Source organism: Scomber scombrus, chromosome 15, assembly GCF_963691925.1.
Source record: "Scomber scombrus chromosome 15, fScoSco1.1, whole genome shotgun sequence".
Classification (NCBI taxonomy): Eukaryota; Metazoa; Chordata; class Actinopteri; order Scombriformes; family Scombridae; genus Scomber; species Scomber scombrus.
Window position 1 is genome coordinate 26,309,469 of NC_084984.1, and position 27,832 is coordinate 26,337,300.

General features: G+C 38.4%; 1 protein-coding gene across 1 annotated transcript in view; it reads right to left on the reverse strand.

Annotated features, from left to right (window-relative positions):
- The window catches only part of dcc (DCC netrin 1 receptor), a 185,162-nt gene that overhangs the window by 20,027 nt on the left and 137,303 nt on the right, over positions 1–27,832 (reverse strand). Inside the window, exons 22-27 of the mRNA XM_062434208.1 lie at positions 24,075–24,140; positions 15,452–15,614; positions 14,806–15,029; positions 13,837–13,953; positions 5,748–5,897; positions 476–772 (exon numbers count right to left, since the gene is read on the reverse strand). Of these exons, the coding sequence (XP_062290192.1) occupies positions 476–772; positions 5,748–5,897; positions 13,837–13,953; positions 14,806–15,029; positions 15,452–15,614; positions 24,075–24,140 (1,017 nt within the window). The remainder of the gene's footprint in view (positions 1–475; positions 773–5,747; positions 5,898–13,836; positions 13,954–14,805; positions 15,030–15,451; positions 15,615–24,074; positions 24,141–27,832) is intronic.

Here is a 27,832-nt window from a genome sequence, read left to right on the forward strand (position 1 = left end):
CACCTGAACGCATCTCAGCTCTGACTTCTGGTCCCATCATGTAATGTCATGTCACAATATATCATTTTAGATCACATCATGTCAAAATTTCTGAAATACTGCTTTTCATCCGTGACACATCCACGGTATGACACGTCATGTGTCATAATGTCAGGTAAACGGCAGTTTCAGCATATTGGTTAACTATTATATTATTATGTTACGTAATGTTCATGTAATGTTTTATCATGTGACATTACGTCAGAATTTGCTGCTAACGTTTTGGTTTTCAGATCTTTATCCGAGAGGATAAAGAACATCTGAAGAACGTAGAAAACAAAAAAAAAATTCTAACTGATGCATAATGTTTTGATATGGAACGCAACCCATGATTTGTAATTGGGTGACATAAGACTGGATAACCTATACAAAGAAACATAATGTCAGCTTTGTGAAACACTGAGTCATGTGACACCTAAAATTCAGCTGTACTCACTGGACTGTGGCAGCATGGAGGTGTACACTTTGGGGTCGATGGTCCCCATGGGCGGCGGCAGCAGCGGGTTGGTGAAACTTCGTAACGGGTGGGTGGGCCGCACGCAGGCTGTGGGTATGGTCCGACCGCTACCGGCCTGAGATTCTTCGGCGGATGCGGCGGGGGCGCCCGGGACGGGGCCGACCCCAGGAATGTGCTCCCCGGGAGGGGCGGAGGAGCCAGGGAGGAGGGGAGCGACCTGCTGTGTTGAAGGCTGCTGCTGGAGGAGAGGATTGGTGGAGGTGTCTGAGGGCATCGCTGAGGAAGACAGGAAGGGAGGAAGGGTCGGAAACGATGAGGGTCGGAGAGAGGAAAGGACAAAAGTCAGAAAAAACATATGCTTCAGTGTTTCTATGTTGGCAACAATAATCTGAGACAATCTGTCACCATTGTGTGATTTACTGTTGCTGCAGGAGGCACTTAGAACTGAAAGGGTATCTCAGACAGGAATGTTAGTGTTTATAATCTGCACATATGTCCTAATTTAAGTTTGAATGATGTCTGGTCACCTATACAGAGACACAAGTATACTGTACATGCATACAGTGGACATGTTCGTCTACAGTCTTTGCTTTTAGTTGTGTGTTTTTCTTCTTCATCAATTTATAAGCTTGATCTTCTCCTCATGAGTAAGGAAGGAAATTCTTTTTTGTCATTGAAGTTTTTTTTTTAACTGGTGTTTCTGTGTCGGTTGAATTTGTACCAACTGAGAGAAATCCTCTTTTATCTTGCCAGAGATACACACGAGACCAAGAGGAAGATGATCTTGCTGCTGGAGAAGAGTCAAAACATGGCTCTAATGTGACATGAGAGATGAAACTCTTCATGTAGTAGTACAGTCAGTCTGATGAGAGAGAGCATGGGAGAGTGAAGACGGACGGTAATTACACCAGTCCCTGTGTGTTCATTAACCAGCCGAGACAAGATGAATAAATGAGTTAAAGGTGAGAAAAAGAATGTGTGAGTCGCTAGAAGACTGAGGGGACAGGGAGGAAAGTAGAGGAAGTGAGAGAGGCTGAACAGGAAGAAGTAAAAGCTTGTAGAAAACTCTGAGAGGAGAGGCAACTTTTTGTCAGCAAAATGATAAGCTCCTGATTAATGTTAATTAATTTTATAGAAGTTCAACTCAGGAAAAGTGTGAATAAAAGATATATATAGACATTTAAATAAAAACATTTTCGGCTCTTACATGGTTAAAAGGACCAGTGTGTAAGATTTAGTGACATATAGCAGTCAGAATATGACTAAAGGTCTACTCTAAAGTCAGAGTTTGGTTTGTCCAACTTAGGCTACTGTAGAAACATGGCGGAGCAACATGGTGGGCTCCATGGAGGAGGGCCCACTCCCTCTGTAAATATAGAGTATATATAATTCTTATTTTCAGGGGATTCATATATAATACTGATTATATTACATATCTGTAAAGACATTAGATCACCTGCTCCTAGCAAGCATTACTGCAATTTATGATAACGTTTTTGCTTTCCCACAATGCAATTTTCAGATTATACTGTTAAAAAAAGCTACATACTTTAAATTTCAGGTCCAGTCCTCCAGTCCACAACTTTGTGTGAATCTTTTTAAGCATGGAACATGTAGGTTTTCTTAGCTCTGTCGACCATGACAGGATTGTTATGCTAGGTTTCATAAAAAACTATGGTAGAAGCAGTTTTGTTTTGCATTGTGAGGCTGTGTTAGCCAGGCTTGGACTTCAAATCCTAATTGAACAAGCAATCAAAGCGATACAAATACACACAACTTTGAACTATAAGGACAAACTAGAGAGGAACAATATGATAAAAAGCTGTACACTGTGCTCTCAGAGTTCTTTGACCTGTGTTCTTCCTGCTGCTAACTACACTTCCTCCTTAAACAAACACTACCCAATATGATGATTAATCAAACTGGCATTTACCTCAAGCACATGCCAACAAATTAAACAGGTGCTAAATGATGTCTGTCTGTTTCAATGTGTGTTAGAATACACACATTTAAAGATTTAGAAAGAAACAATAACTGTAAAAGTAAGGACACATAACGTAAGCTAAAATAACAACATGAAACCTTTACATTGTACTTTTATTTATTTTTTGACCACTTGGGGCAGTGGAACAACAATATCTGACTCATTAGCTTCTGAATGTTCCACTATGTTCATCAGCTAGTTGCTATGCTGCTGGAAACCAGCTGATGAGAGCTGTGAGACTCAACCTAACATGGTAGAAAACCAAAATTGATGATTTTCTGTGGGTTGTCATTATGGGCAACACCTTTAATGTTGCACATTATGAAATATGAAAGTATTTATTACTGCTGCTTTAAGTGTCTGTATTTTCTTCACTCTTTCAGTATGTATACAGTATATTGTGAATGATTTTATCCCAGCTCATCTTTGAAGCTACTGAGATTCACACAGTGAAATATTAAAACTCTGCACTCCTCGTTTTATGTTGCTGCTACATTTCATCAAATTGATATACTCTGCATGTCTTGTGCATCATTTTAGAAAAAACGTCAGCCTGACGTGTGATATATTTGGAATCTCAACTAGAATTTAAAATGAAATATTCGGGTTAAACAAAATCATGATTAACCCACAGAGTCGAAATGAACACTGGCATACAATGTTTTATTTGTGGGTTTTTTGGACTCTACTTTTTGAGTTGCTGATCTTACCTTGAGCTACCCTTAACAACTGATCTTGCCTGATCAGTATGCGCAGCTTGAGCGTAATTAATATGTATCATATGTGGTGAAATCTGAATCAGGACTGCTATGGAGAAGAGTAATTCATTTTTAAATGGTAAATGGACTGTACTTATATAGCCCTTTTATAGACCCGGAATAGCCAATAAAACACCATGAATTACCTTAACTATGCCATATATTCATGATTCTAATCATTCTTACATTTTAGACAGTATGCGATGCAGTATTATAAACATACAGTTAAAGTTATTTATTCTCCCTAATCTCCATACACCCAAAATAATATATGTATAATATATGAACAGGGATTAATAAATGGGAATTAAACAGAAGGAAACTGTAAGTGAAACAAAAGAAAACTGAGCTGCTGCTGCTGCTGTACGTCAGAGAAATCCTATAATAAAGAGACTTTAGTGTTTAATAAAAGTGCAGACTATAAAGATGCAAAAAAAAAGTTATTGCAAACAAAACTGGTGTGACCTTTTGCAACAAATGTTTAATTGAAATGAAAATAGTGAGTGAGCTAAAACTATCCAATCACACAATAATGTGTCAAAATGTCACAGTGGGTGTGTGCCCAACTCTGCTGTATATATCTATAGGCTGCCCCCCCCCCCCTCCCTAGCTCATTGTGTGTGTTTTGCCAGCAGTGATCAGCGCTCCCAGTGTGTGTCGGCTAATTCAATGACTCTGAAGCAGCGTCTCCTCTCGTCTCTCTGCTGTTGTTAAATCACTGATACAAGCCAACCAGGAATTAGCCAATTACTGAATTACTGCTCCCCACCGCGTCGTTTAGCATTTAACTCTGCGGCAAAACAGGCTTAAATACGACAGGGAGGGTGAGGAGGGAGAGCTGAGAAGATTAAGATGCTGCAGTGTGAACTCTGTTGTATTTATGAAAGGTTAAGGTTGAATTATTATTACATGTGGTATCATTTTTATTATTAATAGCTGCAGTGGCCATTTACACAAGCTTACTGCTTATGATAGTGATACAATAATAACAACCCTCATTATTAGCTACTTGGTGTGTTCCTCTTACTTTTGCAGTCAGATTAAATGCTATTGCTAATCACAACTTCCCCTTAGTTACTGTTGCTATGTCTATCAAATCATGGCACCATTACAGTCATTTTTGTATGTAATTGTGATGACCATTTATCACTATTTGCTCTTATTTTGTTGACAATTGATAATTATTATGATTGTTAATAATAATAATGATGATGATGATGATGAAAAAATGGATAGATGAATCAATAATGCTGCATTCCCGTTTGGTTTAATCATCTAAATACTGGATCCAGTTTAGTTGATTGCTCCTGGATGAGAATGTGTGCATATAATTCCTTCGTGCTCCAGCAGGTACTCGCAATTTGGACTGTACCATAAGGGATGGAGGGGGGGGGAGGGGGAAGCAGCAAATGGTTGTTTTTCATTGGATTCTGAATTCTGTGCAGGAGGATTAATGCAGCCTGAATGCAGTGGTATCTTTTCTACGTCGAGCTGATGTCACAAACTTCAGTCTGGCTCTGGCTCAGGAGGTAGAGCTGGATCAGGGTTGATGGTTTGATCCCCCTCCTCCTACTGCGTATATATTAAAGTGTCCTTGAGCAAGACACTGAATCCTTAATTGCACCCGATGAGCGGGCCGGCTCTCGCATGACAGCTCGGCCACCATCGGTGTGTGAGTGTGAGCAGCCTTTTGTTCGTTTAAAGAGCTGTGTGTGGAAGTGCAGTCCACTTACTATTCACCTTTCTCTGGCAGCTTTAATTATGTGTTTTTATCTCACCCTTTGCTAATAGCTGGGTGGTTTTGACAAGAGAGTATTTAAAGCAGGTGTTACATTCATTACGCTCTTGTCTGCATGCTGAAAAACTCTTTCTTTATCAATACCTAAATATGGCTTTGTATTAAGTACACAGCAATTGTACAATTGGTAATTTGATTAAACACAAATGCATATAAGCATATATATCATATTAACCTTAACAGCAGAGGCAGACAAGACAGGAAATAATGACAGAAAATTATAATTAATGTCTCATACTGCAGCAAATTGATCAAATTACCAAAAACTAAGACACACACACACACACTGAATATGTAACCTGTACGACCAGATGGCATCTTAACACGGTTGGTAATTAAACAAATATCCACTTTAAATTATTACATTAATCATTAAGCAGTTTGATATTTAAATATTATACAGGTGTCCTTGAGTGATGTAGTAGTAGTGTTAGTGGTGGTAGTATTATATATTTTCATTATCAATATTATTATCATCATTATGATTATAATCATCATCATTGATATCAATTGATTTGTCTTCCAATGTGTAGGCTCATTTTTATCAGTGTATTTAAGAGGTTGGTTGAATTACTCAGTACTGTGTATATGAAAAGGAACATAGTCGAGGACATGTATGAAGCTCAGATTGGTTGCAGTAGTGTCTCTGAGTTTTTACAGTAGTATCAGTGGTATTCTCTCAAGTATTAGTGTTTAGTAGTATTGCAGTACCTGGTGTGTATCCTCTGTCCACTGTCAGGCTGGGGAAAGGCATGGGTCTCAGACTGAACTTGTTGTGAGTGAAGCCGCAGGATGGCGATGGTAAGATACCAGGATACTGAGACGAGTCCAGAGCTGGCACCGGGATGGCACTGACCACGGCTGATGAAGAGGTGATGAAGGAAACAGTCAGTAGACCAGACAGTGATGGCATTGACAACACAGTCACAAATGGGAAAAAAATGGTAAAACCAAAGCAAAGATATCAAAATACCTATATTGTGATTATGTAAAAATCTTTGGTTCTGAAGATGTTTTTGTTAATTCAATGAAATAAATACCTGACCAAAAAAGTACATGACACAAAAATCTTACATTATGGATTTTCTACATTTCCAACAATGATCTACAATCCTCAGATATCACCAGGAAAGGTGTTCTTGTTAAAAACAATCAAAACCTAAACTAAATGTTACATTTCTATATCATCTCAGTCTCCAGTAAATGCTCATATTTCCAAGCCCTCTCTCTCTCTCTCTCTCTCTTTCTCTCTCTCTCTCTCACACACACACACTCAGGTCAAAGGTGCATTTGTTTTACAGCCTATATATACGGCCTGCAGCTATAGAATGCTTCAAGGGAGTGTTTATTGCAAATACTTTGACATTCAGAGGAGGCCCTTTACTGTCTGACATAATGTATGAGCCTCTCAGCTGTTGGACCCCTAGTGGTCTGTGTTGTTATTGCAGGGTGGTTCATGAAATGTTTTTGAGGTAAAAACAATCAGATGTTGACCAACATAATTCTTATTTAGTCTTTAGCCATTACAAAAGGTAAGTGTGTGTCCTTTATTCATTCTGTGTGTTTACATGTACTGAAGCAACCTGGTTACTGAGACAAAGCACATTATGTAAGTAATCTGGGGATGTGATTACATGCACAGTAATAATCTGGTTATATTAAATCTGTGTACACAAGCAACACATCAGTAATCAGATTACTCGAATGCTCCCTAACCTCGTTTTAAAAGCATGGTTGATTTGAACTGTATAACTGATTGAAAATGTGTTTTTGTGTTGTAGCAGGCAGACAGTGAGAGACAGAACAGAGCTTTTCCTCACAGCGAAGTGTATGAGTTTAACAGTCAAATGTTCAGCAGTGAACATTGACTTCCTTAGATTTCTTCAGGCTATTTTGTGTTAGGTTCAGTTTGAGTCAGACTTTGGGTGGAATCATTTGAAATATGAGGACACATCGCTCCATGTAATGATCTTTCCTTTTATCCACTGTGCTTTCACTGTCTGAAGCCTTTTCTAAACAAACTCATTTTGATCTTCAGGGATGAAGGAACATGTGTTTTTGGACTAAAACAGAGGTCTATGGCACAGAAGAAGATGAACATATCAGGCTTTGGATACACACACAATACTTGTAGATCACATTGTTGGTTTGGCTGTGCACGTGAGATTTGTTAACAGTAAGAAAACTATAGAAATCATCTTATTTAGCTTGAGGAAGACTGACACCATGACTGATAGATTATCAATAGTCAGTGTTTGCAAAAAAAACAACAACATTACTTTCTATTCCCAAGTGGCTGGCCTGTTTAGTTTATATTCTAGACTTATTCAATAGGTTGTATGAGTGCTTTAACTGAACAGATGCAGTTAGAAATGTGCAGCTGAGGATGTCCTTAGATACCATCTGAAGTCTGAAAGCAACATTATTCAGTGGTCACGCACCTCAGATGTGTTTAAATGATGAAATGTCATGAGTTTGGTTTAATATCTAATGTGTATCAACTCTGTCTGAAGTCATTCCTTATCTAATGCCACAAATCAAAAAAAGCTTTTTCCATTAACTTTTAAATGACAGAACTAGAAAATAAAGAGTTTTTCATCCGCCTCCAGCTTCCTCTTGTTTTGAAACGGGAGGTCTGATTTGAGTAAAACCCTGATCGATACCAGCATCGATCGGAAAGTATTGAAAATTTGGACGCAGCAAGGCTGTGATCAGCAGCTTTAGGAGATGTGTATGTGTGTGTGTTTGTTGTTCATTGTATTTGTGCTGTGATCATTTAAAGAGAAGCAGGGTTTGATTACAGCAGCAAGATGACCAGAGATGAGCAAGTCTAATCGATACTGTCATTGATTGAGAATATTGATGACCTTGGTGCAGTGAGGCAAGCTACAGGTTAATGGAGGTGTGTGAATGTGAGAGAGAGAGAAAGAAAGAGAGAGAGAGAGAGAGAGAGGGGAAGAGGAGACAGACCAACACATCTAGACATTTTAGTTTTTAAATTCTTAGGAAACAAAGATACATTTAACAGTGATAGAAATGAAGAAAGAGAAAGTGACAGATACAAGACAAAATAAAGAATTATTCAACTAAAAACTAGGAAATAGTTTGAGAAATAGAATGAATAAAGAGAAAAAAAGGAATACAAAAAGAAGCGTTACGGGTTAGAATCAGATGGAATGACAAAAACAGACTCAAGAAAGACAAAGAGGATTAATAAAACAAATGGAGACTTGAGGTCAAGACGGAAAGAAAAGGCAGAGAAAATGAGATAAGAGGAAGAAGAAAACGACAAAAGCTTGAGGCAGGAGACAAAAATGATTTGAAAAGTAAAACTGAAAGTGATAAAAACAGACAGAAAAGAATTTAAGCCCGAACAGGATACATAAATAGATTTAAAAAAACACAAAGTAGATAAAGAGATCAGTAAATATGGCATCTACAGAGCAGATATGTGGCTGACAGAATGAAAAAAGTGAAGAAGCCTCGAGCTGATTCAGTAGAAACGGAGAGGAAGAGACAGAAACAAAGATAGAAATAGCTCAGACCCTCCAGGAGTTTTATAATGAACACTTACTCAACTAATCTCACTTTAGATACAAGAGGTTACCATCCTGATATGTTCTCACAATACCACACAACCCAACATGTGTGTGTGTATATATATATATATATATATATATATATATATATATATATATATATAAAATCAGAATGATGTTATTTTCCTGACCATTTCAAAACAACCTCTTCTTCAGGGTCATTTGGGAGTAAAGTTGTTTGTACAAAAAACGTGCGGTCAGTTATTGTCAATGTTCAATTTGTTCATTAGCTTTCTGTAATGATGTCATATACAAGCACACTGGGCCCTGGTATTTCTGAATTCACTTGTTTATGACTGATTGTCTAATTTTAAGGCAACAACTAGGAGAACTGTTATCAAGATAAAGGAGCACATCATCTGCATATGGTGATATTTTATGGCCTAAACCACTTATTATGACCTCCCTTACTGTATGACAGTTCTGGGGGGTTTTTTTCTTCTTTTTTTTGTATTGTTAGGCTTTGTTTTGTTTTTTTTTAACCAGGTGCATCAAGTGATAAGGCAGAGACTCATATCAGCACTGGACTGATATGCCACATGCCATAACAATTGGTGGGGAACACTGGTTTCCTGTAACAACCACTGCTGTTGGATTGTGATATATGGTCGTCATAAGATGATTATAAGTAAATTTTAGAGCACATATTCTGCATTTCCATTTCCTAATAGAATCAACTCAGACACAGTTTGGAGCACCTTGGTAGCCAAGTGGTTACCGCTCATGCCATATAATGGTATGTGCGATTCCGCCAGGGCACCTTTGCTGCAGGTCATTCCCCTCTCTCTCCCTGTTTCCTGTTGGCCCCTATGCAAAAATGCCCAAAAATAAATCTTTAAAAAAAGTCTTGGTGCTTGATGGGATGCCACTTGAAAGCATTTATTCTTTTTTATCTAGCTTAATTTTATTTTTCTTAGTATTTTAATCTATTATTGTTGTGTGTAAGGGAGAGCAGCAAAGTAAGAATTTCATTGCATTTTTTGAACTGCTGTGTTTTTTACTATGCATATGACAATAAACTTTTTTAACTTGAACATTTCAGAGAATAATTACACATAAACAATGAAAACCCATAAAATAAGGATAACTAATACTACCCAAATAAAAAAAAATGTGTCAACTACTACAATTATTTCTGTCTTATTGTCTCTTGGCTAAAAAGTGAGAAGCTGACAACATACTACATAGAAGTGTAGTATACTAACAGACGTATGTGATTTGAGACACAGCACAATTCTATAATAAATGGATTGTCTCTTTTGTCGTATTCATCGGTGCGACAGCAATGATTTTAACCACTGACAAATAACGTCAATGCTTTTCAAAGTTAAATAAAGAGAAGTAAAAATATTGAAATTTTGAAAGCTACAAGGCCACGGCTCAGGTGGAAGAATGAAGGAGAAGCAGAAGGACAGGATGAAGTCTACCACACTCAACTTTAGCTTTGACAAAAAGGTAGCAATGAAATGTAAAACACAAATGGAGGGAAACGGTAAAAAACAGATGAGAGTAGAGGACAGGTCTATGTTGGTAAGACGCCTGAAGGGGTTTCTGTCTCAGGGTGACCCACATATCGTAAACACACTTATGTAAACCCACAGGACTGTATGTCACTTTACAAAAAAAGAAAATAAAAATCAGTCGACCACTGACTCACACTCCCCAAAAATAACCCCACGTTGCTGCGAGCTGATTGTCGACCACAGCGGCAGCTTTAGTTTGTTACAACTGCAGTAAAACAACGACGAAGACAACACTACTGAGCCAGAGTGAAAAACGAGAGAAAGGAGGACACAAATCCTTACAGACACGCAGCAGGGTAATTACAATAAACTTTCAGCTCACACACACACACACACTCCAGAGAGAGAAGGAGAGGAGGCAGTAATTAGACGATCCGCTCCTACATTGACTAAAAACTGGTTCATGGACATAATGCTATGTCAGTGCAGATGTTGGCAGGTGGATTTGTTTACGGGTAGCTACAACCCCCATGACTACACCCACAGAGTGACAGGAGTTGTTATGGAGGTGATGGGAGTGTGACAGAACTGTTGCTAGAGTGTAGGTGTAAAGGTGTTAACATAAATGTAGTGACACTAAGGTGTAAATAAGTTGTGATGTCACTTTAGTCAGAGTCCTCTGGGGATGAGGACTACAAGTTTGAAAAGAAAAAAAATCTGGGGGTGTGAAGTTAGAAAGAAGTGAAGTTGCCCACTCCTCATCTCTGCTGGAGGCTAGCAGCTCCAGGCTACATTAGCCGCTACCACTATAAACATAGGGAGACAAACCTTTCATTTCTGTATGATTTATATATGTGACTCATATGTGACTGAACCTCGTCAGAGTCGCTGCTGAAACACACACACACACACACACACACACACACACACACACACACACACACACACACACACACACACACACACACACACACACACACACACACACACACACACACACACACACAGGCACAAACATTCGTGAACCCATTCTCACACTGTAGGATTGGCACTTAATGAGGGTATAGAGCAACACTTCATCTCTCTCTCTCTCTCTCTTTTCTCTCCCTCCATCTTCCAATTCTGCTCTTCATCCCTCTTTCTTTCTCATCCTTCCTCTCATCTTTTCCCTCTCCCCTCTGTCCTCTGAGTCAGTCTGCAAGAACAAAAAGGCTAATTATGTGTGTGTCAGTGTGGAATTTTGAGTGTGCATCAGCGTCATTATGTGTGTGTGTGTGTGTGTGTTTTTCTTCCCTTGACTTCCCTCGTGTCTTTATATTAAAGACTTTTTACTCATCTCCAGCTCACAAAGGCAGAGAGGAAGAGAGAGATGAACCCATCTGACCACCTTCTTCACCCTAAGACACCCTGCTGCAGCACAGCAGCCGCCGTCATGCACCGACGGGACGAGCCGTGACGCAGGCTGTCGACATAGCGACGCTTACGCAGCATCACCTCACATATATTCAGCCATGTAGGGTTTGGTCCTGTGTGAGTATTTGCTGAGGATATGTGGACTTCTGTAATCATTACAATGTAGTCTCTTGTAAGCTGTATTTCGACTCCGGTTACAACTATCTTTGGAGAGACGATGTATTAACAAACTTCTTGACGATTATTTAATCAACAATACATATATACAATTTAATGGCACGTGTGAAAATAATGAATTCTGAATGACACTCTCAACTATTAAAGGAGCAGTGTTTAGGATTTAGTGAAATCTAGTGGTCAGGTTGGAGATTGCAACCAAATCAATACCCCTCCCTCCCCCCTTTCAAGCCTATAGGAGAATCTATGGTGGTTCTGAAACTTAAGAAAAAAATGTGAAAGGCCCCCTCTAGAGTCAGTGTTTGGTTTGTCCATTATGAGATACTGTAGAAACATGGCAGAGCAACATGGCGGGCTCTGTGGAAGAGGACCCTCTCCCTATGTAGATATAAAAGGCTCATTTTAACAAAACACAATTCTTAGTTTCAGATGATTATACCCTAATGAAAACGGAATTATGAATATTTTATTCAGTTCTGCTAGAAGCCACTAAATTCTACGCACAGCACTGTTAAGTAGAAATTATGACGTGATGCTGTTTTCTGACAGTTATGGTTTGAAGTGTAAAAACCCAACAATTTTATGCAATTTAAAACATCATACAGGACTTTAGTGGAATTGACTCATCTTTTCATATTAGCATGAATGCAAATGCTATTTATCAAGTTAATTCAACTTGTTCCAATTCTAATTTTTAGACCATTTCAGAACTCATACACATGAGCTTAACTTGAAATAATGAACTGAACAAACGCACTGACGTTTTTAAAGTAACATCATCAGCATATTGGCAAACTTCCCAGCATGCATTGTGTGAAAGTGAAAACAGTGCAAAGATGTTTGTAGTTTAAAGAACCTACATGATGCAAACTCACTGCATGTTAGTTTTACTATGTATGTTTTACTTCTCGTTTCTCTGGTGTGTTTCATTTTGCCTGCTTTTATATTTTTATGGTCTTTTATATTTTAATTTAGTATTTGTTGCTTTTCTTGTTTGTAAATTTTATTTCTGTGAAAATGTATTATTATTATTAGTAGTAATTTAGAATTCAATCATGAACCTCATACTATGCTATATACTACAGCCACATCTGTACGGTATGTGAAGTGACTCTAAATGGGGGGAAAAAGTTAATTAAAAAGTCTGAAGTTTATCAGTGTGATTTTTCATGATTCAGTTAAATATCTTGAGTTTAATGACCTTGTAATCTCTAGTTGAGTGAATGTAACTCACTTGGTTTCACATTAATAAGTCCATGTTCAGTTAACTCATTTTTAAAGCAGCAACTTTTAATATTTAGCTAGTTCGACTAGCTTAAATATTTTACAGCTAGGCTTCATGTACCTTGGTTAATAATAGATGACTGAGACTAAACTATGCAAAAAATGTGTTGCCAAAGTAAACAGCTTTTTTTCCTTATGATAGCATTACCAAAAATAAACAACCACTGGCAAAAGAATCAGTGTATACAATGTAAAATCTGCTGTGTGAAATTATCCTGGTCAGCTTTATCAAGTCACATCATTTTACAGTGAGTGTAAAAGTGCTGCATATTATGACTTAATGTTACCCAGTATTGAGAAAATAGTAACAATATGAACATATTTCCTAGATATGGTTCCATCTGTAATTATAAATAAATCAAGACCAAATGATTACACTGTGTTAATGAATGTGCATTATGTAAGCAATCACATTCTTATTTATTACTACAGAAAGCATTGGTTGCAACAGACTCATTTTATCATTGTTGCAAAGCTGTTTCCCCCCCCCCCCCAAAAAAATGCAGTTTTTTGTATATCCCACACAAGGTCTGCTAAAAAACAAATAAAAACACCATTTTTAATATGATAATGATCAGTGAAGTTCTCCTCCTAACTCTACCTGAAGGTCAAGACTCCTCAGAGAGAAGTCATTTCCTGACTCAACATGTTTATCAAATTATGTTACTCCTGGTTTTTAAAACAGGATGAAAAATGTCACTCAGACTGATCCTTTAAGTTTGATTAAAAAAATAGTCCCTGAAATGATTACAGCACCAATAATTGATGAAAAAATGACCCCTTGTCAAAAGTGACAAGTTAACACATGCATACACGCACACGCACACACACACACACACACATACACAGAGTTGTGTTACATACGTGTGTTGCTGGGTTGTGAGTCCATAGGAATCATCATCTTGCCTCGTGTTCCCCTCCTGGCAGCCATGGAGCGCTCCAGAGTGGAGATACTGCTGGACGCTTCATCACCATCCGCTCCTGGAACATCACAACATTCAAATGTTAAAAATACAAATTGAAACATTTTACTGTAACATTAGTTCAGGCTGTCACTGCCACTGGGAGGAATATAAGTTAGGTCTATCTTTACACTTATTATAATTGATTGACATATCAGGCTAATTTAGCATAAACACAGAAACTAACTTTAATTGAGATTTTCATTTAGAGTGTTGTAGACATTGTTGACACTTTGATGTTGCCAGGTAACAAAGAGAGAAACCTGATATGAAATCAGCATGAACTCAACAACAAACTGCAACAAAAATCAAAATTAATTAAAGAAAATATATATTCTATATATATTAACCATAAAGCAAAAACGAATCATTGCTTTTATTAACAGTTATGAAGGCAGAATCTTGAGCAAAAGTTAGCAAAGATAACTATTGAAATGACAGATAAGTGGACTAATGATGATAAGAGCCATACCAATAATGTCAGCCAGTATTGGCTTATTGCAGATATACAAGTATCGGAGTATATGTTGTCTGATATGCATCAATATTTTTTTTAATGTCATATAGGCAGTGTTTTATGTATATTTGATTTTTTCTGAATTCAAGTTTAATGTGTACCTACATATGTTTTTTGTAGTATGCGTTTTATTATTTATAGTTAAACTGTAAAATATCATGCCTGCATTACATATCTTTATCACAAGTGTTTGATAACAACATTGCAAAAAATGTGCGTTTTACATTTACGTGTTCCATAAGATTATCGGCTGATACATTGATATAGGATTGTTTTGATCTAGTATTAACATCGGCCCCAAAAATCCAGTATCAGTCGGGCCCTGATAATGACTACTCAGCGTTCGTCCCGTACCTGAGTGGCTACTCTTGCTGCCCATCTGGCTTTCCGATTGGCTGTGGGCGACCTGGGGGAGGTCCTGGCAGGACTGGATGGGCGAGTCGTGTCCTGAAGGTGCGACGCTGGGAGCTTTCTCCATGTTCTTCATCTCCATCTCCTCATGATGGATCCAGAGGTCAGGAGGTCGCAGGTCCTTCTGGCTGCCCTTCCTCTTACTGGCACTGTGGCTCGCTCTCTTCCTGCACAGGAGGACGAGAAACACACACAGGTGAGGGAGTCAGTGGACATGGGGGGAGGAAGGTAAAGTAAAAGACAGGGGATGACACACATTGAAGCATGGGTTGACTGCTTTTAGAGTTATGTCGCTAGGCAACCGATCAAATCCCTGTGGAGTATGAATGCTGTAAAAAGAAAGAAAATGAAGATGAAAGTATGAAAAAGAACTTTAAAGATGAATCCACCCCAGTTTTGGATAGAATAACAACATATCCTTTTTGATTTGATGGAAAACCTTGTCAGTCAGTAGGGACGCTCATTTGAGAGTCAATTTGAGAGTCGATGTATATGAAAAAGCAAAACAAGCAGGACAGATCATTAACCATCTGCCTCGTTACTCTGACAGCTGTTTACTGCCATCACAAGGATGAATGAAGCATCTTACTTCCTCTGCTGGGCGGACGAGCGCCGGGTGCAGATCAGCGCCACAATGACGACCACGACCACGGTGACGGCTCCCACGGAAACCACGATGATGACCAGGAGGTTGCTGTTCTTCTGAGGCGTGGCGCTGCCGTGAGGTGGACGCATTTGACCAATGGGAGACTCTGAAATACATAAATGAAAGAGGAAGAAAATGTCAATATAAAACAAACAAAAAAAGATATTATTCAATCTGTGGTAGATTTACAGTTGAAACAGCTGATTCTCTTTCTTTTCATTTTAAGTACAGGTATGGAAGTGTCTGCCTGCCAATATAATTTTATTAACCTAATATTTCATTTTCCACTCGTGTGCATGATAACAAAATAAAGTTGTTGTTTTGTTTTTTTAAATGCACTGCCACAATTAAAATAAAACTCCACTGATAAAAAAGTTGCAATCCTTAGCTAAACACTGCTTTTCTAATTCTTACATGTAAATTGACAGATAATGTGCGAAGTTAACTTGACAATGAAATTGCAAAGTGATCTTTTAAATTTGAAATAGAATTTAGTCCTAAATTTAGCTTTAATTATTGTTTTTATTCAAATGAAGCTAAGATCAGGACATAATTCAAATCCAAATTATAAGCCCAGTTTGAGTTTCATATTCTTGTTAAGGTTGAACTGAAAAGTTCATTTTGCATTCAGGTTCAATACCACTATAGTTTATGCCTTATGCTTATGGACACCCTGAAAAAAATTTGCTTTTTAAAAATGTATCATATTCACACAAATACAATATTTAATTTCAATATTGATTATTATTAATTAAATTGAATTGTTATTATTTATATATTATTATTATCTTATCTTATTTAGGCAGCCATAGACCTCCGTAGCTGGAGTCTCATGTATGTTATATTCTTCTCTTCATTAAGAAGTCACTGTATTGTGAAAGCTGTTGTAATTATAATAATAACATTTGTGTTATGTTGTCATTTGAAGCTTTGAAATGAGATACTTGGATCAATGTGGTATATTGACGAGATATTTTCACAACCACTATACCAAATACTGTCTTAAATGTGAGCTCATATTTTTCTATTCATCCATACTGTGAGGTTTATTTGAAAAGGTGAATCGCTGTAACTGAAATACAAATAAAACCCAACTCTGACACTGCAGTCAGTCTGGCTCTGTACAAAATCCACCTCCCACCACCAAAATGTAGAAAAAGACAATCTGTTGTTTTAAAGGGGGATTATTGCTCTGGCTGAGGCAGGCAAACCGGTGAATACTGTGTCACAGCACAACTTTAAAAACATAACATTATTTTTTAAAACTACAATACAGAAGAAAAAACCTTCTGTTAATACACCACCACAAAATAAAAGCCTTGCAGAATGAAACCCAAAGTGGCTCCCCCGAACTGAAAGCACAAAGCCGCTCCTGCTGCTGTACCAATCAATACGCAGTGTGTGTCTGTGTGTGTGTATGACAGGTGTAAAGGGAGAGAGGGGAATTGATGACACGCTCTGTCATTCATTAACTCGACCTTGGAACTTAGAGAGAGAGAGAGAGAGAGAGAGAGAGAGAGAGAGAGAGAGAGAGAGAGAGAGAGAGAAAATAGGAAACACACAAGGGACATGAAGTCTGGATGGAGAGAAGAGGCAAGTGTGTTAAAGAGAGAGTGAGAGAGAGGAAGAAGAATGTGAGGGGTGAGAGCAAGAGAAAGGGCAGAACCGTGAGTTGAAGAGAGGAAAGGGGGAAGGAGATGGAGGAAAGAAAGATTAAGAAAAATGTGTGAGACATAAAGAGAGAGAGAGAGAGAGAGGCACTTTACCTCTTTCACCTTCTCTCTCTTTCTCCCTTTCTTTCTCTCCGCTTTCGGTCGTCTCTCTCAATGAAAACCACAATCCATCACAGCTTACAGCAGCAGCACAGGGACCACAATATCACTTTCTTTTCTTTGCTTTTTTTCTTTTTTAAGAAGAAGGATTTCATCATCCTTCTCCCTTAAAGCGTTTTCCCCTCTTTTTCATTTTATTTCAAACCAAAATCCGACCCCTTCGCTGATGTTTCATTTCGGCTTTAAGGTAGTAGAGTAAAGCTCGCGGAGATCATTAAAATCTAAAAAGGGCTCGGCCTCTGGGGAGCAGGAATACCATCAGTGATGACAGTGTGAACAGAAGAGAGTGAAGAGAAGAGTCGGATGGATAGACGAATGTACTAATCATCATTATTCTCCTCAGGCCTGGAATAAAGAAAGACTATATTAACTTCACATTATGACACTCTATTAATATTATCACATCATCGTCTTCAAGTGTTTTACTCCTTGTAATATTCTGAATTACATCTTTAGGTTACAGGACATTCTTCCTTTTTTCTTATCGAAATTTAGAGTCGGAGGAATGGAGGGTGCCACTTGCTGTATGGACTGTAAAGGGCACATTTATGATTTGTGATTCTGACCTATGCAAATACAATTGATTTGACATTTTGGCCGTCACACACTCACACACACACACACACACACAAAGCGTGAAACTTCATTGTTGATGGTGCAAAATTAAAGTTCTAAACCTCTGTTTCCGAGGTCAAGAATCAACCCCCTGAACAAGGATGAAATCAAACTCCTTCTGTGCTTGCATGTGCACATATCCGTCTCCATGACAACTGAGCATCGCTTCATCAACACCATGTCTGATTTGGTTGAAAGGTCTTAGAAAAGCTATTAAGTGGACCATGACGTTGGTATTGTATGGGCCTGTGTACGCTTCAGGTATTGCACATGCTGGCTCACTGTCACACTGTCATGACTAATGATGACACTAGAATAACATTGTTAATGTTATTAGTTACACCTGTGCTTTCTCTACTGGGGTCAGGGCCACAGCTGATACAGAGGACACTGTATACTCTTAGAATTATGAGAGCCTCAAGGAACTCTGGGGATATTTAAAGAACCTTTCTTGATTGGTGAGTTCCTTGAGTAACCTTTAACAGCTTAATTTAGAGGAGAGATTACTGGAGGAACCTTTAAGGCCCTTTCCACTGCAGGTAATTTGACAGGGCCGTGACCATTGGCGCGTCTCCATAAAAGGAATCGCCCCTGAGGGAGCTTTTTCAGGGGCAAAACGAGTCCGTGCCTCAGGGTATGTACCGTGTGGCCCCCGAACAATTCCTGGGTGGGGCTTCAAGTTGACTCGGTGCTGATTGGGTATACTTAAAGTGGGATGTGACATCAACAGAAAACTCCAAAATAAGCGCCATTTTTAAAACCCAACAGAAGAAGACTAATAGTAGAAGATGGAGATGGACAAGACGACGTATGTTGACCTCCTCGTTGTTGATTTCTTTGTTGAGTTATTATGCTTTCGGTGTGTCACCTCCCTGACGTCATGGTTACGCAACGATCAAAACTGTTGCAGAATGATAAGGTCACCTTCAGAGTTCGGTGGGTCCTATCAAGGTCCTACTCTGCAGTGGAGACAATGGCTGAGAGGACATTCCTGTAAAGTTCCCACCTCCTAAATCTTACCCAGAACTTCTATAATGGAACTATAATGGACTTTTAATAAGTAAAAGGATTTACTGGAGGAACCTTATCAAAAAAGGTTCCTGGAGGACCTTTTACTACTAAGAGTGTAGTAAGGTGCCTGGTATTTTTGGTTGTAGCAACCAGGGAGGAGATGAATTCCACGGATAAAACACATGGTGGGTATTTCACAGTTTCCTTGTTCTTACATGCAATATGTTTAAATTTGTTGACTTCAGCGACACTCACAACACTAATGACTCACTATTTATGCACCAGATTTCTTTCTCTTGGCAGTGTGGAGAAAGAGACAAAGCTCTGACACAGCGATTGGAGTTTCACTATAGAGTTTATAGGCAGTAGTTGGTATTCATAGAAATTTCCATAACACTCTTGTTGTCTTCTGGTCGACTGGGCAACTTTTGTCATCAAGGGTAAAAATTGATCCAGTTTGGATGGACTGTTTATAAAGCATTAGGTTTAAATGGTGTGTTAGATCTTTTTAGCCCACTTCATTCCAAGTTATGGTCAAAAGGCTTCATTTAAAAGAAATTATACCTCATTTTAGAGTTAAAAAATCTAAAATGACTAAATATTTTCACTAAATTTAACATCAGTGGTGACACATAATCATGTTGTCCTCCCGGGTCAAAACTGACCTGAGGACAACAGGAGAGTTAAAAGAACTGCTGCATTTACATAAAACGTGCAGGAACGATGATGGAACAGAAAAAAAACCCCAACTCATACAGCTAGTGTATGTGCTTATATTTTTATGTTCTCTTTGTTGCTTTAATGTCACATGTTGTCTGGCCAGCTGGGTGAGGTGTGTGGTTGTGGACGTTGGGTTGGTGTAATTAAAGGGACAGGGAGATTTATATTGTAAATGGTAAATGGACTGTACTTATATAGCGCTTTTCTAGTCTTTTTAACCACTCAAAGCGCTACATGTCTCATTCACACACATTCAAACACTGATGACAGGAGCTACCACGCAGGGTGTCAACCTGATCATCAGATGGAGTCAAACCATTCACACACATTCAAACACTGTTGGCTCAGCAATTGGGAGCAATTTGAGGTTAAGTGTCTTGCCAAAGGACACTTCGACATGTGGACCGGAGGAGACGGGAATCCAATTTCAGATGTTCCAATAGGTGAACAACCTGCTCTACCTCCTGAGCTACAGTCGCCCAAGTCAAGTTGTACAAGTCCTTCAAATTAAACAACCACATATGTCGGTGTTAGTAGATCTTCATCATATCGAAATAGACTATTCTGATATCCATCCCTCCTCATGTGTTGACATATATACAGTACATACGTCATTTGTCAAAAGTCACATATTGTACATTGAAAAAAACATTTAAAAAGACTGAAGAAAAAGAACTAGAATCTTTTATTTGTGGGGGGATTGAACTCAGCACTGTTTCATACAATGAATCAGAATTTTACGTACCATGATTCACAAAAAGGCAAATGACTATAGTGAGTCATAGGAACAGCAGGTGACAGACACAAAGTTAAAATTAACCCGCGAGTGTTACTAACAATAACAGCAGTGTTAACAACCTCTGCCGAGATGCCCTCGAGCAAAACACTGAACTCCCCCCCCCCCCCCCCCCCCCCCCGGCAGCTCAGAGAGACTGTGAGGAATAAATCAGACGCTCTCAGCAGCTCACTCACATAAAAAGCCACGACAACAGCAGCAAATCAACATGAGGGCAAAAAAAAAAAGAAAAGTGTAGAAATCCTCACAAAGCCCAGAAATCCAGCAGGGAAACAAAACTGAGCATCTACAAAGAAGCTGAACACAAACAAGGCTCCAAAGTGCGGTGATTCCCACTCATTTTATCTTATATATTTATTCTGGCAGACAGGGAGATGAATTCCTTTAGAAGTGAAGGGACAAATCAAAGTCTTTGTTGACTGCTGAGAGGAAAGTCAAAAAAATGCAAAGAATACTGAAGATAAATCACAGAGGAAATAGACATTATTGAAGCTTTAATCTGGATCACACACACCTGCCTGTCAGACAGAACTATATGTTGATCATATCATACTATATTTATTATATTCTACAACCAGGTCTCATGAGACCTTTCCTTACTAATAAAATCACTACAATGAACAGTGGCTGGCTGGTGGCACTTTCTGTCTGGGTTATACCGATGCAAGTATTAAAGCGCAGTGACTTTAACTCAACTGTGGATCGTACACACTGTATCCTACATAGACCTCCATATTTATGCAACTTATTTTGAGCCCTGCTAGCAACATGGTAAATGCTAAATTTAGTTTTTAATCAGCAACATGTATTTGCTGGTTCAAACAACAAAACACTTTGGTGCATGAGTTGCCATGATGACGGTTACTTCCTGACTTCCTGTAGTTCTCACTTATCCTAGGAAGTATCTTCACATCTAGTAGATTGGCACTTTTTAGTAAAGACACTCCCGCTGCCCAAATGATGAACCCATCACTGTGTTGATCCCCTGACTATTGCTCTACTGCCACCATGAAACAAATTGACATTTGTGGTTTTGAGTAGGGCCAGACCCATACTGGATTTTTGGGGCTGATACCGATATTAGGGAGTATAAACATTCCAACAATAATGATGTTATCGACTTATTATACAATAACGTAATTATCAGCATCATTATGTCTATATATGGACTTATCATATGATACATAAAATGCTGCCTATATATCTTTATATAGCCAATACCAGCCGATAATATTAGTTGACCAATATAACGGTAAGGCTCTGGTTTTGAGTGAAATATCTATCTACCTATAGATAACTATTTTCAGTCAGTGAAAGCTTTTCTTATCAGGTCAGACGTCTTATGAAGAGAAAAACCTTTCAAGTTACTTCAGTGAAGTTTCAGGGGACTATAAGGGTTCAAGATGTTAATGTCTTCAATTCTTTTATTATTGAGGTTCATTTTCTTAAAGCGGAGGTATTTTTAACGTTAATTGCTTGGGACTCAGTAGTAAGGAGCTCTTAGCCCTGACAACAGCCAACATCAACCACTCTGAGAGAAATGAGGGAGAGAATGAGGAAAATGTCCCTCAGCAGCCAGGGTGTGCTGCTGGAGTGCCTCTAAGCATCAGACACACCTCCAACCTGTTCAGATCAGATCAACAGACCGGATCACATAACCTGAGCTTAGACACTGTCAAACCTACAGAGCTGTGACCTGACAGGAAGAGTCGGAGGTGAATCTTCTCCGCCTGTCTTTTTTTCAAGTGAGAGGAAGCTCTGCGACATAAAGGACGACACTGCGTTAAAGATGAAATACAGTCGAGCTGATGAATGAGGCTTCACCCTCGCTGACCCGCCATAAAGCCAGCAGAGGGCGGAGGTCAGAGAGGATGGATTTATGATCGCCTCTGGCAGCTGCAGCAGCGGCAACAACAACGCCGACAAAATGTTAAGAGAGTACATCTTTCGACACACACACACACACACACACATACACACATCCTGCTCGACTGTCCTCCGGTGGGACACTGAATCACTGCCAGCTACAGACCCTGACCTCTGACCTGCGTGGAGGAGGGGCAACAGAACAAGCAGGAGACAGCGATCATTATGATCATGATTTGTATTATCAGCAATAGTACTACTATCAGCTTCAGCTTCAGCTCAGTACTTAGTAATGTATTAGCATTTTTCTGATAGCATTAGTATTAGTACTAATAGCATTTAAATTAGCATTAGTGTGCTAGCATTAAGAATAAAATTAGCAGCATGGCTTGAGTATCATTATTAGCGTTGGTATTATATTTAGCCTACTGTGTATTAAGATTTATAATATAATAAACAGTCTAGCTTTGTTTTGGTGTTACCAGCAGTAATATTAGCATAAGTATTTCTGTTAACATTAGTATTAATATTATTAGTATTAGCATTTAAATCAGCATTAGTGTGTGTATGTTATAAAATTAGCAAATCAGCAGCATATGCATTGGTTTGAGTATCATTATTAGCATTGATATTAGCCTTAGCTTACTGTGTGTGTGTGTGTGTGTGTGTGTGTATGTGTGTATGTGTGTGTGTGTGAGTCATAAAAATAAAATTAGTCTAGCTACAGAGATGGTTTTAGTGTTAACAGCAGTAATGGTATTTGCATTAGTATTAGTGTAAGTATTTTAAACATGAGAATTAGCATAGCATCAATGCTAGTATTAGCATAAATATTTGTGTTATTTTGAGTATTACCTTGGCTAGTGAAAAATAGCACTATTGTTAGTGTAGGATTATTAAAGCATTACTGTGAATATTATTGTAAGAATTGAATTAATTACATTAGAATTCAATACAAGAATCAATATGAATGTTATCATTGGAAATATATGAATATTATAATTATAGCAAATATTAGCAATGACATTAGCCTCTCTTTAGAAATTAGAGGTAGTATTTAAGGCTGAAAGTACCACAATATGTAAATATAATGTATAGATAAAATTATATAAACGTTAAGCTCAAATAATGTATATCCATATTACAGATGATTTATATAAATATTCAATGTAATGATAATCATTTATTATTATCATTAAAATGATGATATTAATGATTGTTATAGTAACTATAAGATCTTGTTTTCCCATTACTGTCCTGAATCAAACTATTATCAATAATGTTTGTTTCTGAGGATTTCTATGCTGTTACACTCTTTTAATCCTGTTTTTCCATATAGATAATATCCCCCAGTTTGTAAAGACACTGATTGACAGTGATAGAGCGAATCTAATTAATTTTTCCTGCTGGCGGCGATACGACAGCAAACAAGCGGCGATGCTAACGGACTGTAAATCAGCAAGCTGCAGCTCCTCGTCGCACGCAGCCGGTCATTAAAGTAAGTTTAGATGTGACTGAGCTGAGTGATTAAAGAAAACAACGGAGTCGCCATGATCTGATGATGCTGCATTGTATCTCACGCACACACACACACACAAAATCAGCTCCACTCCCAGGAGTTTTGTTCTCATTGCTGTATTGAGTCCAATAATAAACCCAAATGCAATTCTACTTTCTGACAGTCATATTCAGTCAAGCAGAAGAATTGTGTGTGTGTGTGTGTTACCGTTAATGCTGCTCCTGTCAATCAGGTTGTTATCAGAAGGCCAGTAGGTGTGGTCTCCTCCTCGACCTGGAAGAAGAGACAGAAACAGGAACATCAGGAAGGAACAAAAAAATATAGAAACTGAAAATGGAGGTGAAGGAGAAAAAGCTGAGATTCATTTTCTGGATGTAATAGAGGGATTGGAAAGAGAGATTGTTTCCTGTTACGAAATAAATAACCTTGTTCATGGTGCTGCAGACACGCGCACACACACACTAATGTTTTTTGCTCTGTGTGTGTAGTTCTCTTCTGAGATTGCATTTAGTCAAAATCTTCAGGGTTTATCGACCTGCCTGGATCCTAACGCTGCATTGGCTGTTTAGAGCGGTTCCCATGGTAACGACTTGCAGGAGTTCACGCCATCAGACAGCTAAAAGATGGTTGTTAGGGGAAGACTGCATTTCCAACCGAGCAAAGCAGGTGACTGCCCCCGGGCCTTCAATCCTGCAGCAGTCCCACATATCCCAAAGTCATTGTGTGGCTGTTTCAGTTAATTTCACATTTTTTAAGAATTTTTATTTGAGTACAACATTAATTAAAGTGGATTACTACCTCATTTTTAGCCCTGTTGTTTTTTGTTTTTTTTTAGAATACTACTTTTAAGACCTTTATTGTTTTAGTTTTTATCTTTATCACATGACTGCATTCAATCACATGACCAGACTAAATTGATATGTAGAAAATCCAAGGCCAGTTAGGAGTATTCCAGGAGGAGAACTTTCTTTTCTTGTGGACCTATGTGTAAATAATGAAGCTGCCATGTATCGTCAGCTGTGCACTTAATGAGAATTTGGAGGCCACGGGGCATATACACAATGCACAGAAGACAGGAGGTGGGCGGTGGGAGTGGGAAGTCAACAGGGGCCCCAACAGCAAAGTTTCCCCCTGGAGCCAAGGTTAATCCAGAAAAACATGGACACAGCTTGAGCTCACACATCATCTGTCATAAAATACAAACAATCCACAAAGGCATGAGTGGTGTTTTAACTTATTGTTTGTTCTTTCAGTCAAATATGAGACTTTGAAGGAGGAGGACAGAACACAATCTTGCTAATGAGCAATTTTATGCTATGACAACACTATCACTGCCTAACAAGAGAGAATTTTAATACTAAGGTCACCAGTCTAAGCTACATTATTAGCCTAGTTTCTAGAGCAGAGTCTAACTGAGCTAACTGAGACTAAACATACTTCTGTTAGTACACTGTGTACACTGTAGACTTAGGTTAGTGTCATATCAAACAGCTGATCCGCACTTACCGGAAAAGACGATTAGCTAGTTAGCAAGCTAGCATTAGTACGCTAGCATTGGCAAGTTAGCATTAGCAAGCTACTGTTAGCATTTGCATTATCGTAAATCACTGTAGACTCCGAAATGAACCCAGGAAACCTACTGATGGTTTATATGTGACAACATTATAGTGGTGCTTAGTGCAACAAACATGTATAATGCATTTGTATAACGCGGCACTGTTCACAGGAGTTACAACGTCCTCACCCGCCATTTCCTGTTTGAACAGCAGTCCCTCCCCTTCTGCTATGTAGCCAAGATGGCAACCGTTGAGGATGAGAAGTGTCCATAGTTCCACATTAACATTTTTAGTGCACCATCCAGGTACTTTTAGGGCCGGATTTACTAAAGGTCTGCTTGTGAAAAACGTGTGCAAATTTGACATCACCCGCAAAAAATTTGCAAGATCTGATCTACTAACGCAGCGCAGTGAGGTTTGCGTCTTACAACTGTGTAAGATAGTACGCGCTGTCCATTTAGTACGTTTGTCATAATGAATATATAATATGGGCCGTTTCAACCACAAGCACGATGACAGAATACGCACAGGACAGAGTTTTTCCACCTGTGTTAATATTTCTGGAGTGGAATATTTTTGGTTTTACTTACAGCATTGACTTTGTCACAAATACTCTCCCATATGTCTGTTTTACTGGTAATATTAGTTTTTTTTTTTTTTACAACTCAATATATTAGTTAACCTCTTCCACTAGAACCTGATCACATTTCATTTTGCTCTTGCAGCTTTCTTCTCGTCCAAACTCTCCATAAAGACACGCAAAACCCTCATTTAAATACTGCTGTCAGAATGAATGTAAATTTCATCTTCCTAACAAGCTAGTTACCTTGCTAGCATAGATGTAGCATAGGAGCTAGATAACACTCAAAGACGGCACCTATTCAACTGAATGAAAATGCTGAATGAATGAAGAATCGAATGAAGAACGTTTGCAAAGTTTCTAGCTTCTAGGTTAGCTTCCGTCTCGTGCGGCCCACTGAATATGTCGCTCGGCCCACAGACTTTACATTGGGATGACAAATTTTAAAATTGCCTTTTTAAGGCTTTGCTGAAGTTTTAAAAACATAAAAAAGGAGATGTCCTGCCAGCAGATTTATAGACATCTTGTTCATAATGGCAGTCTTTGGGGAAAATGCTTTTTGGGCGATGGGGGATTTTTTCACTGTAAAACTGCAACAAAACAAAAGATAGCAAGACTGGGATGAATGATATTGACAGAGTTTAGCATATTATTGTAAAACTGAAAGAGATAGCAACTCTGAAATTAACGCATTTCTTTGGTTGTTTTAATAAATCATCAAATTAACTGCTTCAAGCATCGGCTAGCTTATTAACTGAAAGTTATGCCGATGGGGAAGAGCCATCATTTGCTACTGATTGGTTAAGGCAAAACAAAACAAATCACATCGAACATGAGCTAAATTAATAGAGTTGAAATGGAATGGTAACTTCATTACGGTACATCACATCTGCACTGCTAGAATTTTAAATTGAGCTTATTAAGGCTAGCCTGGTTTCTTCTACAGGCTATTCTGCTACTAAGGAATCAAAAGAAAGAAAGAAATGACTTTTTTTTGTTTTGTGGTAATGATTATGCTTTAGGCTATAATATATAATGATTTTGTTTTTTGAGTCCAGTGTACAGTGACTGTCTCCTCTGTGCCTCGCTGTATTTCCTGTATATGTCAACTGTATATGTTTAATATCAACATGCTATTAAAAAGATCTTTTTTTTGGCAAGTAATTTTAATGTTTTTTTTATTTTTCAATTAGTTTTTCAATTAGTTTTGTGTTAACTGACAAGCAGGTGAGTGAACTTTCCATGAAAAATGGAGAAGATTTGAAGAGCAAGTCTTTAGTTTTGGGGGTAGAGACTAGAAACCGATGAGGTTTTCAAAACCTCGACACGGTTTCTAAAGAACGTCACATCTCCAATTCATTTAAGAGACACAATACATAATTTTCCCACAATTTAAGGCTTAAAGCTGGTGTCTTCCTCCCCCACCATCTAGCAGCAGTAGCAGAAGTGATGAGTTTTTGGTGTCTTAATATACAGAATTTATTTTATTTTTCTGTTAAAGCTTGATTTTAAAAATCTGCGTGTTTCTGAAATACACTCACAAACACATCTTTCTTGTCATTGGGTGTTTGTGTGTGCATTAAACAGTGTGTATATGAATGTGGATGTGTGTATTTACAGTGTGAGGTCCACAGTAAAAGGGTTGAACATCGATCTTCCCTCCTCCCTTGACAACGCTTCACTCTGATTTATATGGAGAGGGACTGCCGTGTGTACAGTACATTTGCAACACACACACACATATGGACACACACACGCACACATCTGTCAGTGACAAACAGCACCATTTAACACCCTGACACCAGAGCTGAGTCTCTCTGGTTCAGTGT